The 18,545-nt window shown below is 34.3% G+C and overlaps 1 protein-coding gene across 1 annotated transcript; it reads left to right on the top strand.

Moving 5' to 3' along the window:
* Positions 1-1,204: 1,204 nt before the first annotated feature.
* LOC119640423 (serine/threonine-protein kinase ATM) lies at positions 1,205-18,505 on the top strand. Its single transcript, XM_038038458.1, has 32 exons — positions 1,205-1,980; positions 2,049-2,160; positions 2,221-2,388; positions 2,447-2,670; positions 2,734-2,832; positions 2,882-3,124; positions 3,187-3,326; positions 3,387-4,344; positions 4,419-4,596; positions 4,655-4,845; positions 4,898-5,024; positions 5,086-5,607; positions 5,668-5,788; positions 7,651-7,795; positions 7,861-8,112; positions 8,166-8,433; positions 8,501-8,883; positions 8,946-9,140; positions 9,194-9,347; positions 9,408-9,837; positions 9,901-10,072; positions 10,133-10,615; positions 10,683-10,856; positions 10,926-11,057; positions 11,118-11,480; positions 12,200-12,818; positions 12,877-13,026; positions 13,096-13,457; positions 13,525-13,670; positions 17,803-17,909; positions 17,963-18,214; positions 18,286-18,505. Exons 1-32 carry the CDS (start codon positions 1,777-1,779, stop codon positions 18,462-18,464), a joined length of 8,253 nt encoding a protein of 2,750 aa, XP_037894386.1. The 5' UTR covers positions 1,205-1,776; the 3' UTR covers positions 18,465-18,505.
* Positions 18,506-18,545: the final 40 nt, after the last annotated feature.

The following is an 18,545-nucleotide window of genomic DNA, read 5'->3' as shown; positions in this document are numbered from 1 at the left end:
CTTCCGTACGGGCGAGCGCGGCTTTCCATTGATACAGGTAATTTTAGCCTTAATTTAGTTACAATGTCTGCCAATTATATGCTACCACATATTATATTGCGAGATGGCAAAATGTGAATAATTGTTTCAGAATTTTTAATGGAATTAATGTCAAATAATAAATTTTTATTATTTATTTATTTACGTATCTAGTATTATTTGTTATTTATTTATAATTATTTTATTATTACTTTCTTCAGTTAGGAGTTATTCAAAGAATTCCCATATCAGACTTCCTATAAGAGCAATGACCTCTGCAAATGCAAATTCAGCAAACTACAACTCGTCTCATATAGTTCTTGTGGTAGATCGTGGTACTGGCATATTCATATAGATCACTTATTCAGTTCATACGAGTTCATTACGCTTGTGACACTACACGACAGCCCAAAATTCAGTGGTGCGAACTTAATCACAAAAAAAGTTGAATAAGAAATGTAAAATTGCGGAGGACATTTTACGTTACAATATATTTTATGTGATAAAATTTTAACTCTCCCATTTCTAGATTAGGAATCAATCTGGGATTGTATTTTTGTGCGATCTGGTACATTGCGCTATACAATGATGCCACTTTTAAAGAACAATCCATTAAGTCATAACGCGAAATTCAATTTATATATCCCCAGGGCACAATAGGACAAGTGGTACCATAACGCTTAGAGTATAAAACAAGTGACAACACGGAATCCAAGCGGCATGTAAATATAAAGAATACATTCTGGCATACATGACATAGTATTTAAAATGTCATGTCAACAAGACGGATAATATTTATGCGTCCCTCCTTCGAATTCAATCGGTTCATTTAACTTAGGCCTTCGACTCAAGCAATATACGAAAGTTGGAAGTCATATGAATTCTTTTTAAGAGCTAACGGAAGGTGAACAGAATGTGCGGTACATAGAAATGGAGCATGCTAAATATAAGTTTTTCAATATTAGAAAGTTTTCTAAAGGAACGATTAAAAATTACTGTAGAAAAGTGATAAATTTATGGAAAGTGTACCAAGAATTTTCTCAAATACAAGCGTTTCAATCTGAACTCACATTGAGCCATAAATTCTTATTTGATTAAACGTAGAGTATGTTTTGACAGCGAAGCTTAAGCTTTGAAGATATCAGAGTTTAGGTAATGAGAGCGCTCGAACTCCAAACGTTCCAAATGGAAAGTAGGAAAAATAAAATATGTACGAATAACACCAAATAGTAAGCAAAATAGCGAAACGAACCCTTTTTGGAATCTTTAGATTTAAAATACAATGGTTCATATTGAAACGTCTGCGGGATAAAATGGATTTCAGTGAAGTGCTTAAAGCAATGACGATAATCTGACTTATGACTTATATAACCATTTTGCTTGAATCGAAATTCCAAGTTTACAACTTTTCTGTCCAATATCGCATAAACCCTCTACAAAATACTTCGAGGATAGTCGACGCACAAGTCTAATGTATCGCCACACAATTCATAACTATTTCGGAAGGCATTCCTTCTGGTTCCCTTACCTCACTCGAATTTTTCAATTCAAAATATTCGTTTCTTCAATTCCTATTTCAATTGCTTTGGCAATCACCTGGAATTTTCGTGCGTACTGGCATGCTTTGTCCGGCGTTTTAATTCGAGTCTGGAAAGCAAATGTAAACATATATTTTATTAAGAATTATATTTGGGATTCGCGATCACAATTGCAATTTCAAATCATACAAACTTTACAAATTCTTGCAATTGCTGAAGTATGGCAAATATAACCGGGGTAATAAATAAGTTATGCGCTGAGCTTCGCTCGGAAAAAATTAGCACCCGAAATAAAGCTGCTGAGGAACTAGACAATCATTTGAGTTCTTCTAAAAGTGAATTGCTTTTACAACTGGCTAAGCGCCGTAATGACGATGTATCGTGGACGACAATTTTCAAAAGCGGCATCGATGCTACCATCAAGGTAAAAAAGTTACGATTAAACCAAAGTATTGGAATTATAGGATATTAACATTTATTTATTTTGATAAGCATGCCATTAAAGCCGATGCGGTCAAGGATTCGAAAAACTACTCGTCAATGCGAAACAAAAGTGTTGTTTACAAGGCTATCCTTAATAAGCTGATCAATTATAATTTGGAAGGTATTCTTTCAAGGGTTTTAAGTTCAAGTTACTTTGATTTTAAACTTCCGAATACTTTAGAGCCCGAACATCTGCTCAGTAAAGACACGCTATTTGAAGGCTTTCAGGATGGTTTCAGATGTAAAGCCGCTGTACGATTATACAGTGATTTATTTTTGAATATTCTTAATCAGGGTATTTTTAAATCTCAAAAGTATGTGCGCGAACTGAAACTTAATGAAATTAGCAGTGAGTTACTAGTTCCCTATAATTTGATGCAGTTGTCATTGTCCAATTTTGTTTGTAGTAATATTATCCTACCTCTTTGATACAAATAATGCAGATGACCATACTCATCGTTTTGCTGCATTAAAAGTTATCATCAAAACCATTGAATTGAGTCAGGAATGCGTCCTGATGAACACCGATGTTATGGCTTATTTCCCGGAAGTAACGAATTTCGTCGCAGCTGCTAATGACGACTCTCACAAAGCCGATACAATTAAACTCTATTACCTAATGGTTTCACAGGTACTACAAGTAAAATGTTTGATTTAATTGGACAACGTTTTATGTTTTTATCACCTTTCTTAGAACTTTGTGGACTATCACCATACCATATGTCATAACCTACAGAATATTGTACCTGCTCTGTGTGGCTTTTACCAATATAATATGCAAATTCCAACCAAGGTACTTTATTCGCTTTTGTATAGAATTTGTTCTAAAAAACATATTCTAGGAAATGCTTTTTAAATCATTGCTAATCTCTCTCGAGATATTATATCCTTACATACATTTGGGCGATGTGAATGTTATTAAAATAACACTAAACGAGAGTTGGCCTAAAACCTTAAAAAAGCTGAAAACGTTAATTGAAATCGAAATTAAGCAGCGCAACACTAGCCACTACTATATTAACCGAAGCCAAAAACAAAATGATATGGGAAGTTTTACAAAACTGGCGGCATTAGCTGTTTATTTGGTTTGTTTTCTTTTGTTAATTTTTTAAATTTAAATTAAACAAATTTGTTTTATGGTAAAAAGGTTTTCTGGAGCGTAGAGGAGGATGATAACGCCTCCGGAGATGCGCTGGAATCGCGCTGTAAACTCCCTAGATCTGACGATAAATTGGAAATTATTTTAAACCGTTTGCAAGAACCCACTGGAAAGTTCAATGATATTTGGTAAACTTTAAGAAACTTATTGCTAAATATATACAATCAACCATTAATTTTCCATTGTAGGCTATCAATTTTAGCTGAACTAATAGTTGAAGTCGACAATATTATAAATATTTCTAATTATCAAGCTTTGTTAAAAAGTATTCTAAAAATTTTACGAACTTATGGAAATGCGAGAAATTTGAGGCATATCAGACTTTGCCTGAAAACGCTTTTAGTCAAAACTACATTTTTTACGCGATCCAAATCCTTGCCGGTAGATTATTGTCACCAAGAGTGGTTGAAAATAATAGAATTTGTCTTAGCTGATACAGCTTCCGATTCAGAAATAATTTACGAAAAACAGTTGTTAATAAACGATTGGATTGTACACCAAAAACTTAATGCAAGTCAATGCGTTACTTTAATGACTTCATATATGGCAAATCCTATTAGGCGCACTGAATATGTTATTACTGTGCGGCACATGCTCCAACAAGCGGATCAGATTGGTCTTGATAAAACTTCCGAACTCATAACACGTTGCATCCGGTGGCTATGTAGCGAGCATGACAAAAACGAAGCTAAAAGCATTTTAATGAACGTAGAGCCGATAAAACCCGAATTGATTTTCGATACTTGCGCTATCGCTGTAACAAACATCGTTAATGCCAGTCAGTTCAATGATTCTCCTCCTAACTGCAGCGAAATGAATAACAATTTAGAATTGCTACTCTACAAATACAATCGCGATTTTGTTGCAATAAAAAGACATGGGCGCGTTGTTAATACTCCGACAAAGCAAGCGCCAATCGATCAGAAAAATTGCGTATTCCAAAGCAACTATGAGTTTTTAATGAATATTTTAAATTATGAAACGTCTAAGAGCGTCACCACCAAAGATATTCTTATGGATTTAACAGTTCTTTATAAAATGACTTTATTAATGAAGTCATTGCTGCAATATGGGATCTTCGATGAAAAAACATATACGGACTGTCCTCTTATAAAACGTATTGGTTTATTTTTAAGTCATTTGGAGGTATTTTATTTAATCAAAAAATCTTTTAAAATTGTCAGCAATCCTGAAAATTATATTTTCGTGTATCGTTGCAGTTACAATTTAAGAGTAATCGACCTAAAAACATTGAAAGTTCAGCTCTTTTGGGACTTTTTACAATCTTGGAAAAAATTGTGAGCTCTTTTACAACAGATCCCGTATTATTACATTATTTAGAAATGCAGCCTATAGAAGAGATGATTGAATTTATTGACTCAACTCTAAAGTACATTGGTTTGTAGAATCCTGTTAGATGTACGCGGCACAACGAAATATTTCTGATTATTTGCAGCTAAGCAATACAATGTAAATAGTGAGCATGATGACTGGTCTATTACCAATGTCACTTATCCATGTTTACGCATATTGGCTATGCTGTGCGCCAGCACTACTCATTGCCCAGATGTATTTAAACATATAGTTTCCTATTCATTTGGTTTAAAGAAAAAAGAAGAAGTGAAAACAGTTTTGAGTTTAACGCGAGTAAGCTGAATTTTTATTAAGCGAATTTCTTTAACATAAAACATAATTTCAGATATTGTGTTCACAAAAATCAATATGTGAGGATATTGCAGACTGGTTTGTTGACAAATTGAAAATCATATTCAAATATTACCATACGGACGTCGAGTTAATAGAAGATATCCTTTCAATGATACCAGGTGGCGTTTTGAAAGCTGTCGACACATAGGCACATTAATTAAACTGATTTTCGATTTATAGCAATTTTCATCTATGTTAATCAATACGAACATCATCTGGATAATATGCTGCTGGCTGTGTTTTCATTGCTGAAAATTTCATTTCGCAAATCATACTCATCCCAATTAATAACTAGAATTATTGAAAGTGTGTCTACTATTGCTCGCGGTTGTCGTAACATCTTTATGCAGGAAAATTTTAAAAATATATGCTTATCAGTTGTCAAGTTTTTAACATTCAACTCACTCGAAATTCAGTTTGCTACGATCAATACATTAACTGCTCTAATGGATATAAATTGGCACGAGAATGCTAAGATACATTTGGAAATTTATCATGAGTTTTGCGATGACACGTACAAAACTATCGAATGGAAAAAGTTGCGAATGTCTACAACCGCTGAATTCAGTGAGGATCAGTTGCAAAACGATATCGCAGTCAATGCACAATTACTCATATCTCTTTTGACATTCAGTTGCTTTCATCGAGAAGTTGCCTTGCGAGAATTGTTTTATATGTGCGCTCTCTATAAACTAACAGATGGTATGCCTTCGCTTATTCATTGCTTTGTGTTTAAATCCAATTTGCTTGAAAAACTTTCAGCTGATCTTCACGCCTTTCGAAAAGTGGCCGATTATTGCAAGACTAATTTAACTCAGCTTGTAAAGCCATACATTTTCAATACCATTGATTATTGGATAAAAAAGTCGTATCCTATATCAAAGTATGTATTGAATATAAAAAGAACATACCCTTTTTCATATATACGTGAATTTCTATAGGATGTATAATAAGTAAGAAAATGATATTCACCTGTGGGTGTAAATCTTCCGTACCCATCACCGGATATTCAATATCGTTGCAGTGTATGAGTGACGAGCAAAATACCATTTCTTTGCTTTTAAAAATATATAGACACTTTCTGCACATGCCCAGCTGGACGTGGCCGAATGTTTTCATTTTTGTGCTGAGTCGTATCCCTTGACTAATTTGATGAATATAGCCCCTTTGTTCGGTGGTGGGTATGAAAGCCAAACTGTAACAATCAAGGACACATTTACTATTTAAAAACAAATAAGAACATTATAGTCGGACAAGGCCGGCCATTAAATACGCTACACCACGTTGTCTAACACAATTCTTTTCATTACAGAACACCGAAATTATGCCTTGTTTCTAAGTAAAGGCACATTTTTTAAGTGCATATTGATGGGAAACGGGGGCCCAAGCCCCGACCTAATGTAGTAAAAGTTTATTCCGTATATAGGGCAAGATCCAAATATAGGCGCAGATGGTCCAAATTTTGTAGAGTTCATTTTCGTATGAAATTACTGTTATGAGCCAATTTTTATCACCGCATATTAAAATTTTGATTTTTCTGCTCTATAAAGAGTCAATTTCGTGAAAATCCTTATTAGAATAAGATCCAAAATTAGGCCGAGATGGTCCAAATTTGGTACAGTTCATTTTTTTATTTTACACTACTATTATTTTTTATTTTATGTTACTATTACGACATAATTTTTATCAGGAAGCATTGAAAATTATACCTTTTTGTCGTATCAACTTCAGTTTTCGTTATATGGGAAAGAATAAAAAATTGCCCCAGCCGGTCTAAAGTTTTCATATCAATTTAGAATGCCGGAATACTGCTACTTAGCCATTTTTGTCGGTAAATTTTGGAAATTACGACTTTGCAGAGTAGGACGTTGTATGGGAAGCGCTCGAAAAAGCGGACCGATCGGACCCATTTTCAATAGCGTTCGCCTTTGGGTCAAAATACGTCACTGTACCAAATTTCATCAAAATATCTCAAGAATTGTGACCTGTGGCATGAACGCAAATTTACCTGGTCGGACAGGTTTAGATCAATTGAGATTATGATTCTGATTCGATCGGTACGATAAAAGGTGCGTCTATCTTAAACCCTTTTGCGTGCTACATACGTCCGCGCTAACTTAATATACCATGTATCACAAGTGCTGTAATAGATTTTACAATCGTACGTCCCATTTTTCCTATGATTCGCTTTTATTTTTCGAGTGGGCGGCAACATAATTTCTGCCTGTCGCCTTTGAAACTGAATGAACGTCAACTTCGAAAAGATACAAATTGAATCAAAAGCTAAAATAAATATTGTTGGGTAGAGTTTGGAATTAAAAAACAAGTAAAGCCATTGAGCCGCGGCGTACGATTAAATATCATACACCGCGTCCTACAGGTTTTCAGGTAATGATTTTTAAAAATAAAGCCTTGTAGAATTGGAGATCAAATTTGCCATTCTGCCTAAGAGTTTACACACATCTTAAACAGATTCTGCCGATCAGGAATATACGTAACATATTCACAATCCGAAGGGTGATTAAGAAAAAGATATTTGAGCTTTACAGATAATTTTATTTAATGTCTAGTGGAATATGGTAAATTGTTTCAGCATTATGCAGCTTAGAAAGCGAATTTTCGTCATTCAATTTACGAAATTTCTCTAGTTTGCAAAATGTCATGTTCACAGCAAACTTTTCACTTTTACAAATATATTTACTGGAGGACAAATAGTATAATATTATACACCTAATCTGTGTTTAGATTCCCTTTCTATCTCGGCTATGAAACTAAAGATGACTTTATACAGAATAACATTAGAGAAATTGTAACCTGTTTATTACTGCACAACAAATCCGATGAACTGCAAAAGCTCGAACAATATGGAACACCAGAGAATCTAATAGAAGTAACAATCGATTATTTCGATATGAAACGAACTACCAGAGTTAATGTATATACTTATGTCTCTAGGTGGCTTCGCCCATGATCAGAGCTTTCGTTTTATGTGGTCAGTGTGAAAGCAATCAGAACACGGATCTACGTGAGAATGTAAGAAATATATTGAAGTTAAACTTGAACTTATCACAGACGTGGAATGCAAGCCAAACATTTAACTATCTCTTAAAACTGCTTATGGATGATAACCATGCCAGAAGCGTTTTAGGCTTCTCCGTGTTTTATCAGTCCCCAAACTGGTACAATATTGATTACGATACCTTTAAGGTAAGTGCTTTCAAAATAAGTGCTTAATTATAATAGATTTATTATCATTATAGTACGTCACTACGAGAACAAAGCACGCGGAAATCACGCTTTGTAAGGTCATGGTAAATGATGCGTTGAGTTTAATTGAAACTTTTAGAGTCATTAAGAAGAATTGTACCGACAATCTTTTCGATTATGAAACTTTAGGCGATTTCTATAGATTTTTCGTTTTGGCAGATATGGCGACTGAAAGTTTTAATGATAAAAACATTTCGAGTGCTTGCATTAAGTACTTCGCGCGTGATTTATTACTTTTCAATTTATACATTTTGGAACAAGGTAAGAAAACGAACGTACAAAGTACTTTATTTAATACATCGAATATATTTTTGATATCTAATTTTAGATCCAGATAAAAGACTGGAGTCGTTTGCTTTGTTTGCTTTAGAGATATTCTTGAAAAAATATTGTAAGATAAACGAATCTCTTGAAACTGTACAACTAAATTCAAGTTACATTTTTCGAGTACTAAGAATAGTATTCGAAAATAATACTTGTGGCGAAAATCAGAAAAAAACTGTCAACATTATAAATGCTTTAATTGAAAGTGCAAAAATTTCTACGGCTGATAAATACAATGTGGTGTTAATGTTTAGCGATCACGAGCTTTTCAGTGATGTACGGCTAGAAAAGCCGAAAAATACCGACCAATATGAAAGCGTTTTGAAAAAATTTGTTGAAAGTAAAGATTACGTTAGCGTTGAGCATCTTAAAGTTTTGCACCAACATGTAAGTTATTTAACGCTGTTAAGTATACTTATTCTTCAAATTTTCAAAACTATATTTTGTAGATTTTAAAGCATAAAGGATTTCTGCAAAATGAAAACAATTTGTTATACAAATTATTGCAAAAGCTATTGCAAATAGTAAAACATTCTCACCACGAACTCACTTGCTTCGAAGCGCTTAAGTGTTTGGGAGAGATCGGCCCATTAAATCTGACACAAGACATACATTATTTTGAAGCGAACACTGAGTTTGATGATGTAGAGATTATTCAAAATTTGATCTGCCATTTTCACAAAATTTCATTTTCTAGGAGTTTGTGGCCGCGGATCCATTAGCACAATTCTGTAAACGGCTCTATATAATATTAGAAAAACTTCTGCAATCGTTTCATGCCGCTAAAGAAGAACTAGTCATTCACGTGGCTCAATATTTGGTTAATTCTAAAATGGGAACCCAACTATTAAGTACACTTTTTAAAAAGCAACTTCAATGGCATTTTTTATCAGTTTTTATATATTCTTTAGCTGATTTTCCCTGTTTTCATGTTTTCCGCTCGGTACTAAAAAAAAACTATTTAGATTTTCGCGATCAACTCAAACCGCTCGATTGGCTGGCAACATTAAAACGCTCAGAGACTTTAGGATGCGAAACATGGATGTGTCAGTTTGTGTCCGAAATATTTGAACAATGTGAATGGACACATTTTCGAAATTTAGCTACACAAGATTTTTACTTTTCGGAGAGTATTTTAACATCTTTTGTGGAAATGCTAATTAAATACCACTCTTCGCATGTAGATAATATTATTGTTATGCTAGATTATTTTTTTAATGAATTTATGCATTATCAAGCCGGCAATGGAATAACAAGATTAACAAAACAAATTTATAAAGAAAAGCGTGTCATAACTATGATGCTTCGGATTTGCGAATGTATTCGCATTCATAACAATTGGTAAGGAGTGTTCCCAAACAAGGTTTCATAATTGCTTCCATTTCACTTAATATCATTTTCCAGGTGCTTACCGTTACAACTTTTGAATGTGGCTAGAGCTTGTAATTATTGCCAAGCGTTTTTCTTATCTATTATGTATTTAGAGATGTGGTCTTTACAAGAAAAAGAATCGTCAACTGATAAGACTAATTTTGAAATCGTATCAAATGAACATTTTCAGGAAATAGCCAAAAAGGTGAGAAGATAGCAAAAATAGCAGCAAAAAATTTGTATATCTCCTCTCGTCTCTCTGTAGTCCTATGAATCCATAGGCTGTACGGATGCTATATCTGGTTTTATAAACCCCCTTCAATCGCGTCTAGATTATTTGAATTTAACAAATAATTGGGCGGATATTTTAATAGAAGCCACGGATCATAACGACATGTTCACATCGATATTGAAGCACAACGGGGTACTTGACCTTGCCGATGCAATTTCTAGCGATCGTAAAGTGGATTACGAAATATGTTGGCGTCTTTGTCGTTGGGATACCGCTGTTGAAGGTCATTCCCGGGTTAATACATTGAATGATATAGAAGAAGAATTCCAAAAACATCATTTCAACTCGCTCAAATGTATATACTACCGCGAGGAAAACAATAGCCTAGCAGCTATAAAAAAGGCCAGAGATTGCATCCTTTCCATTTTAAAAGAAATCAGTGTCGAATGTTTGCAGAGTGTTTATAAATATTTAACTTGGCTTCAGATGTTGCAACAAGCGGATGACTTTTGTTTGGTAAAATGATAATATATTTTTTGATTAAACTTATGTTTTTTCACTGGACGCTTTTCTAAATCTACAGATCCAGTTTTTTAAATCCTCCTCCGTCAATCAAACATTTGAAAAATGGCAAATGGAGGCAAATGATTTACGATATGGGAATTTTCAATCCAAAGAATTGATTTTATCGCACCAGGTTGCACTATTCAATACAGCCGGTATACGAACATCTCGTAAAATCCAGGAATTTTACAAGGTAATGCATTCAAATAAAATCTCGGATTTTAGTCGCGTTAATCCAGCTTATTTCTAAATATAAATATAGGAGGATCCCATTGAAAAATGTTTGTTAAAATGCATACATGAATGTAAGAACGCCGGCAAAATTAATTTAGCTAAACATTACGTTTCCATGCTTAAAAATAAAACGACAATTAGTGAAAATCATCGAATGAAGGTATTTATATAAGAAAGAAACTCTATTGCACGAACATTTGAATCACGTAATATCTCGAAGATTTGCGCTTTGCTCGAGGATGCCGAAATATGCATGAAGACAGGAAAGGCCGAGATTTCTAAAACAATTTTCCATCATATTTCTAATTCTAAAGATTACTACTCTTGTCTGGAACGTGTACGTGCTATGCAAATGAATGGAGAATATTTAATGGAAACCAACACCGAAGCATTTGAATTGGTTTTAACAAAATATTTTCAAGGCTCTTTGGAGTTACTAAGAAAATTTGACAATTCTAAAGAAGCCATCCTAAAGAAATTTCCCAACCAATTTGATTTAAGAGAATTTCCAAACATCGAAGCAGAGAGTAAGAGAAATGCTTATGAAACAATCGGAAAATATGCTGACCGAGAATATACACAGGTAAGCAATTTTGACCATACAGATTGCATTGTATACATTGTAACATAAAGGAGGTGAAAACACTACAGTGCGGCCCGATACGAAATTAAATACTCGATCGTAACTTACAGTGGTTCATATATCGACTTTTCAAAATAAAGTTCCGATTCGGGCTGTTTTCTATAGTGTTCGTCGTCTTTGGGCCAAGACACGTCAGTGTACCAAATTTCACCAAATTTATCTCAAAGATGGTAACCGGTAGGTTGAACATAAGAAAACAAGACGGCCAGAAGGAAGGAAGGGTAGACAAGCTTAAGCCGATTCTGAAAGTGACTCTGAATCGAAAATGTTTTAAAACGTTTATTTCTTTATTGATTTCTTTCATTATTGATCGGTAACTTGCCGCTTTTTGCAAATTTTACCTACGAATTCGGCCAGAGATGTTTCATGATTGCATCGTTCATTATAGTTGTTATCAATGAAATAAAATAATTTATCGTAAATATTTGGAAATTATGTTCTGCTAGGTAAAATTTAAGTGTTGTGCGTAAAAAAATTCCATGGCATTTATTTTGAGAGGTGTAGATAGCTGCTCTATCTGCATGTTTAAAGATATTGACAATAAAAAATTAGAAACATATTCTAACTATATAATAATATATTTTTACTTAATCTATTTATTAGTTTAAAAAAAAACAAATGTGTTTCAGAGATAATTTACATTTCTAAAAATCTTTTAGCTGCATATATACGTTAATTCCGATCGATTTAATACGAAAAGAAAAATAGTGGAACATAATAGACAGGCTGTTCAAAGTGTTAATCGCGGAAATGCCGATCGTGATAAGATGACGGGAGTCGCATTTATGAATAGATTTTCCAACATAGACGAAAAAGAGATCAATCAGGTCCAAGAGAAGCTTACGCGCAATCTTTGTGTGGCTATCGAGAATTATATAAAATTTTGTTGCCTGGATACGACCGTGGCAAGTCCAGCGATTTATCGCATTATAGCTTTATGGTTCGCCAATAAAAGAAATCAAGACTTACGTAAAGAAATGGAAGAAAACATCGGCACAGTTCCTAGCTATAAATTTGTTTGTGTTCTCAATCAATTGACTGCACATCTGAATTCAAAAAACAAAGATTTTTTGCAATTGTTAAAAAACGTAATAATCCGTTGTGCTCGAGAACATCCGCAACAGACTCTCTGTCAGTTATATCCTCTCATTTACGCTCATCTTGATGGTACTCAGGACGATTCAGATGATCGTTCACATATTGCTCAAGATATAATAGCAAATGCTAGAGATGCAATTAATGTTGAAATTATTACGCAATTGGGAAATGTTATACCAGGTACATAACTATGGAGAAGAAAATCTATCTTGGCAATAAATAACATGAAATTTTCCAGCTCTTATCGAATTTGCTAATGAGAATGTGGATACGAAAAGCAAAAATAATTACATAAGTGAGAAATTGAAAAATCTTAAAAATCTCGATGAAATACAATGCCCCACTATTGAATTGCCAGTACGGATTGATTTGAATTATAACATTACAAGTAAAATTTCCTTTCTAAATAAATTCTAATTGTCTCAACGGGCCAAACATATACTTTGTTGTGTTGCAGGCATTATAAGATGGGAAAAGAAAATTTCTCTTGTTGGTGGTATAAATGCTCCCAAAAAATTATCATGTGTTTGTTCGGATGGCATAACAAGGGCACAATTATTAAAAGGAAAAGACGATTTGCGACAAGATGCAGTGATGCAACAAGCTTTTTGCATGATTAATCATCTACTCGAAAAAGATCCGGAAGCAGTACAGCGTCAACTTAAAATCCGTACTTACAAAGTAATGCCCTTATCAACGCGAACCGGCATATTGCAATGGTGTGAGAATACTACACCCATAGGTAGTTATTTAGGTGATGCTCATAGAAGTTATCGTCCCAAAGATTACACTGTGGGAAAATGCCGATTATTGTCTAAGGTAAATGTCTTCTTGGTTCCGTTTTTAATACCGTGCAAGTAATATTAGTCATTTGTTGTTGTTTTAGAGTCATTTAAAATCAAATGCAGAGAAACGCTTAGAAGTGTTTACTCATATCTGCGAGAATATTAAGCCAGTTTTTCATTATTTCTTCTTTGAAAAATTTCTTCAAGCTGGTGTATGGTTTGAACGTCGGGTAGCTTACATAAACAGGTGAGAGAATTGACAAAACATATAGTTATTATTATTATGATGATACGTAATCAACTCGCGTTCTGAGTAGTACGTGTTTTCTCTTCATCTGCGATTTTTTGATAGTTTCGGTGTTTTCGTGTATTTAGCTCGTGTCTTTTCAGTGTTTTTACTAAACTGGTTATCGCGGATGCCGTGTATGATTTTCTTTTCTCTATATATAATAAAAAAAAAAAAATAAATAACAAGAAAAAAAAGATTGAAGACAATTGACATTTTCCATTAGCAGTTCCAAATCTTTTTCGAGTGAGTGGTTTTTTTCCAAATTACGAAATAATAAACAACAAAAAGGCATAATGGCCCCGGTGCCGCCAGGTAAAAACTCGAATAGATGTCATATATTAGCGAACTAATCACCGCAGAAAAAAAAATTAAAAATGCGGACTTTCCGAAGTTGCCAATCAGTAACATCATTCCTATTGACAAAAAATATAATTATGTTATATCTTCAACTGTTGCTAGCATAACAATTTCACGCATCGGTCCTTTCGCTATAAAAAAAGCCCTAGATGGCATTACAGCATATATAGACTCTATCTCGATTATACGTGATGGTAATTTACGTGTCCTCACTGGGAACCCTCGCGCAACGCAAAACCTCATAAAGTTAAAATCATTAGCAAATTTATGTCCGATTTCCGCTAAACTACATGACAAACTTAACTCAGTTAGAAGCGTAATCTATGCTCCGCGCTTAAAACAGGTGACAGAAGACGAATAGTTATACATTCCCTAAATTAAATGACGATGCGCAGTTTCTGCATAAATTGGAATGATCAGCACTCAGCGTTAGACAGACAATGCCCACGTTTTATGCAAATGCGCGAAATTCTAAAAATCAAAACAAACTTACTGCATGGTCGAAGCGCGGCGTAAGTATCGGGAAAAAAATCCGACTGGAATCCAAAGGAATAGCAAAAGCAATACCTGCGGTGCTGTCGCCTCGCAAATCGAGCCTAAAAGGCCTTTAACTCCTTCCAACGAAAAACCTGTTCTATCATCAACCAAAAATTATATTGCGAAACCAGTTCCACTACCCGCCAAAGATAATACTGAAAAAATCAAAACAACAACACGTATCCTAAAGTTTAATAGTAATAATAAATTCACCTGAATCACCAGCTCTCAACTCTAGCCAACAAATTACAAGTTGTAATGAATCCAATCTTTCATCCCTTAATCAACTTTCAATTTCAAATTATTCACGTGCTCCCACTCGTTGCACTTCAAATGTGCACAGCCACCTAAGTACAGATTGTTCTTCTGGTAAGAACAAATTATTCATGCAAAATTCCTATAGCGACATTTTCGATGGAAACGCTGACATGTCAACTTATGAAAATACATCAACGAAAGTTGTCTGGCACAAAACCAACAGGCTCAATGGGACTTAAAATTTGAACGAAATTTGTGCCGTCTGTACTCTCAAGCGAACTTTAACCGACGCAGATGATATTTCTAATTATTTTGGAAAAGTGTGGTGCGAATACTCTTCTGACAGCAACTTCTCCAGTGCTTTCATCGAAAATAAAAGGACTCCAATTTCTTTTTCAAATGCTGTTGTCGGATGTGCCCTGCTCCTGGAAAATTGTATACCATGTAACAATTCTCTCAATTGATTTCGAAAAAGCATTTGATAGAGTTGGTCTTCATGTTAGTTTAAGACTCTTGAAATCATGGAATGTTGGATCCAAATTCTTCAACTACGTCAAATGATTCGGTTTGAAGTTAGAATTAACAACAATATCTCTGATTTCCTCTAATGAATGGCATTCCACAAAGATCTCCTCTTTCTGTCACGCTTTTCCTGATCGCTTTGAATGAAATTAGTAAAATTCTTTGCCGTATGCCAAACATCGAACATTGCCTCTACGCGGACGATGTATACATTTTACTAAAAGAAAAAGAAGGCAATCAACATCCTCGAATCTATTGAACGAGAAATTTCCACGTGGGCAAGCGTCAAGCGTTCTATACAAAAACCCAAAAGAGCACATTTGTCGAAAGCAGATATGTGATGCAGGAAATCTACTGACGCATATTAATGACTTACCAGTACTAAACGTGCAGACTATCACCAAGCCAAGATGATGTCATGGAAAAATTCGATTTTCAAAGATACATTGGAAGAGAAACTAAAGAAAAAATTACAGAAGGAAATCTACATTATCAGCACTGCTCTTCTATTAACCCTCAATTAATTCCCCCCTTATACCCGACAAATGTTGACAAAAGCTAGATCCGAACCTTTGCGAGAATTCGCTTTGGCCGTACAATTGCAACTCACCAATGGATTTTAAAGAAGTCTTACTCCCCCATCCTCCAATTGTGGACAAATTCTCACTATAAAGCACATTCTCTGTGACTGTCTTAACTATTCCTTGGCTAGAAGTATTGCATATGGAGTGACTAATCCTATGTACATTTTAAAATCAACTACAGAACAGAATATCAATACAATGTTTTTTTGTTTTTTTTTAAACTACTAGGCTCAATATCTAATGTACTTTTATAAATTAGAGCCGATGGCCAGGTAGTACTCCAAGTCTTTTTTCTTTTAGTCTAAGAATTTATTTCATTAGTCTAAAATTATAACAGTAATTAAAATAATATTATTATAATGTTAATAGACGTAAATGAGAAAAGAGAAAGAGCGCTTTTGTATTCCGAACGAGCTGATGATGTAATATTTTTAAACAATTTTGAGTTTACAAACTGAAAACCGTCTTCAACGCACTCTGTGGTTCGTTTCGTCTTCAGTTAATAATTAGGCTTTTGATGTCGCTCAGAAATCGTATTGAAAGTCGTTTTTGTTCCGAGGTCTAAAAGTCCGCCGCCCATGTTTTCAACGACATTCTTGTAGCTAAAATCTTTACATGTTGCTTACTTAAGATCTTATTTACCAGTCAATGTGGCATATCAATTTCTTCGGTGATACTACTTTGCCAGTGATACTACACCATAAGATTGTTTCTTGTTGTATTTGCTAGTAATATATTTGGACATCTAGTGTGATGTTTACCTGTAATATTTCTACGATCACTTTTGAATTTAGCTACCCAATTTTTTACAGTACTGTAGGAAGCAGTAGTCATCCACTAATGCTATTACTTTCATTATGTTGTCATAAATTCCCTTCCCAGATTTTAAATATATAATTAATATATATCGATGGCTGGCAAGTAAAACTCATCAAGTAGAGATTATATTTTTAAACAGTCCATCATCATGGCCATTGAACATCCTAAAACATCTATGAAGAATTGCCAATTTGGCAATTTTACGACAAAGTAATAATTAAAATCTCATTTATCCCACTGAGGTATATAATAAATCTTTCTCTCAACCAACGACGTACTATTGAATGAGTTTACGTTTTACCCAATTTTTCTCTTTTAAAAAACGATTTAAACACCAAAGTTTACATTGCTTAGTTCGGGTATGCCAAGTTTGTTGCTAAATAGTCGTCGCTGGGCTCCATAATATATCGCAATGTATGAGTTGTTACATATATAACCCTGTAATAGAGAGTTTACGGATTTCGAACGGAAAGAACAGTAACTAACTTCTGGGTCTCCCATTGCAAATCATGGGCCGGAGCAGATTTTAGGTAGGCCATGATGAAGAATGTTACAGGAGTTGGGATATGCTCGTTCGAAAAGTTAGGTTAAGGGTAAAGCACGTGCATTTCCTTTAGGTGTAATTGTCTGTGGAGTGCCCGTAGGACAATTTAATACGAGATAGAGGCCACGTAAATGAATACTCTGATAAACCTGGACCTTTGTAAAGAACGGGTGACATTTTAGCTTATCATAAACAATTTTCACCGATCTCCCTTTTGTAAGCTAAATTCAAGGGGGCACCGATTAAAATAGAGCTAGATTTAAGCTTTATTTCTCTTCAACTAAAAATAAATATGTTAAGTCAAAAGCCAAACCAAAAAGGGATCAATTTTTTTAAGTCATATTCTTAGAACGACGGTTTACTCAAATCATATATTGGAAATATTTCCTCAAACAAAAGATCAAAGTTAAGATCATAACAATAATACAAATTTCAAAATTTTCATTTTGTATCCAACTAATTATCTTAGTGTTGCTGTTACATCTGTAGTGGGATACGTTCTGGGTTTAGGGGATCGCCATGCGCAGAACATTTTGATTGATGAAAAGACTGCCGAGCTTATACATATAGATTTTGGTAAGTTCAAATATTAATAAAAATTGTTCAGTCCACCAAATGTGTCTTTGCAGGTATTGCTTTCGAACAAGGTAAAATAATGCCTACACCGGAAACAGTACCATTTCGTTTAACGCGTGACATGCTGGCACCCATGGGTATAAACGGGCCTCAAGGGGTTTTCAAGAAATCATGTGAAACCACAATGATAGTGTTAAGGCGTCATCAAGAAGTTATTACTACAATATTAGAAGTTTTACTGTACGACCCCCTCTATATCTGGAAGGTTGTGCCTCAAATCGCGAAAGACACGGAGGATGACGTTGGCAAGTTGCCACTGCACTTAATTCACAAGCTACTATTAATTTTGCATTTTTTTCAAAAAAAAAAAAAACAGATGTCAAGAATTTCATGGCACAGCGTGCTTTATTGATTGTTCAAAATAAACTTGAAGGTAAACAGGCAGGTATTTCTGGTGTATCCAGTGTGAAAGTGCAAGTGGAACGAATAATTAATGAGGCCACATCAAACCGAAATCTATGTCTGTTGTTCCCGGGCTGGGATCCTTATTTGTAACTCTGAGGGTGATACTGTGAAAACTATAAATAAAAGAGACCTTTAAATAAATCACATAACTTTTTAAAAAAATCTTTTTAT

This window comes from Glossina fuscipes, unplaced genomic scaffold (genome assembly GCF_014805625.2).
Source record: "Glossina fuscipes isolate IAEA_lab_2018 unplaced genomic scaffold, Yale_Gfus_2 121, whole genome shotgun sequence".
In the NCBI taxonomy this organism is placed as follows: Eukaryota; Metazoa; Arthropoda; class Insecta; order Diptera; family Glossinidae; genus Glossina; species Glossina fuscipes.
Note: the sequence above shows the minus strand (reverse complement) of the source record. Positions and strands in the feature narration are given on the sequence as shown.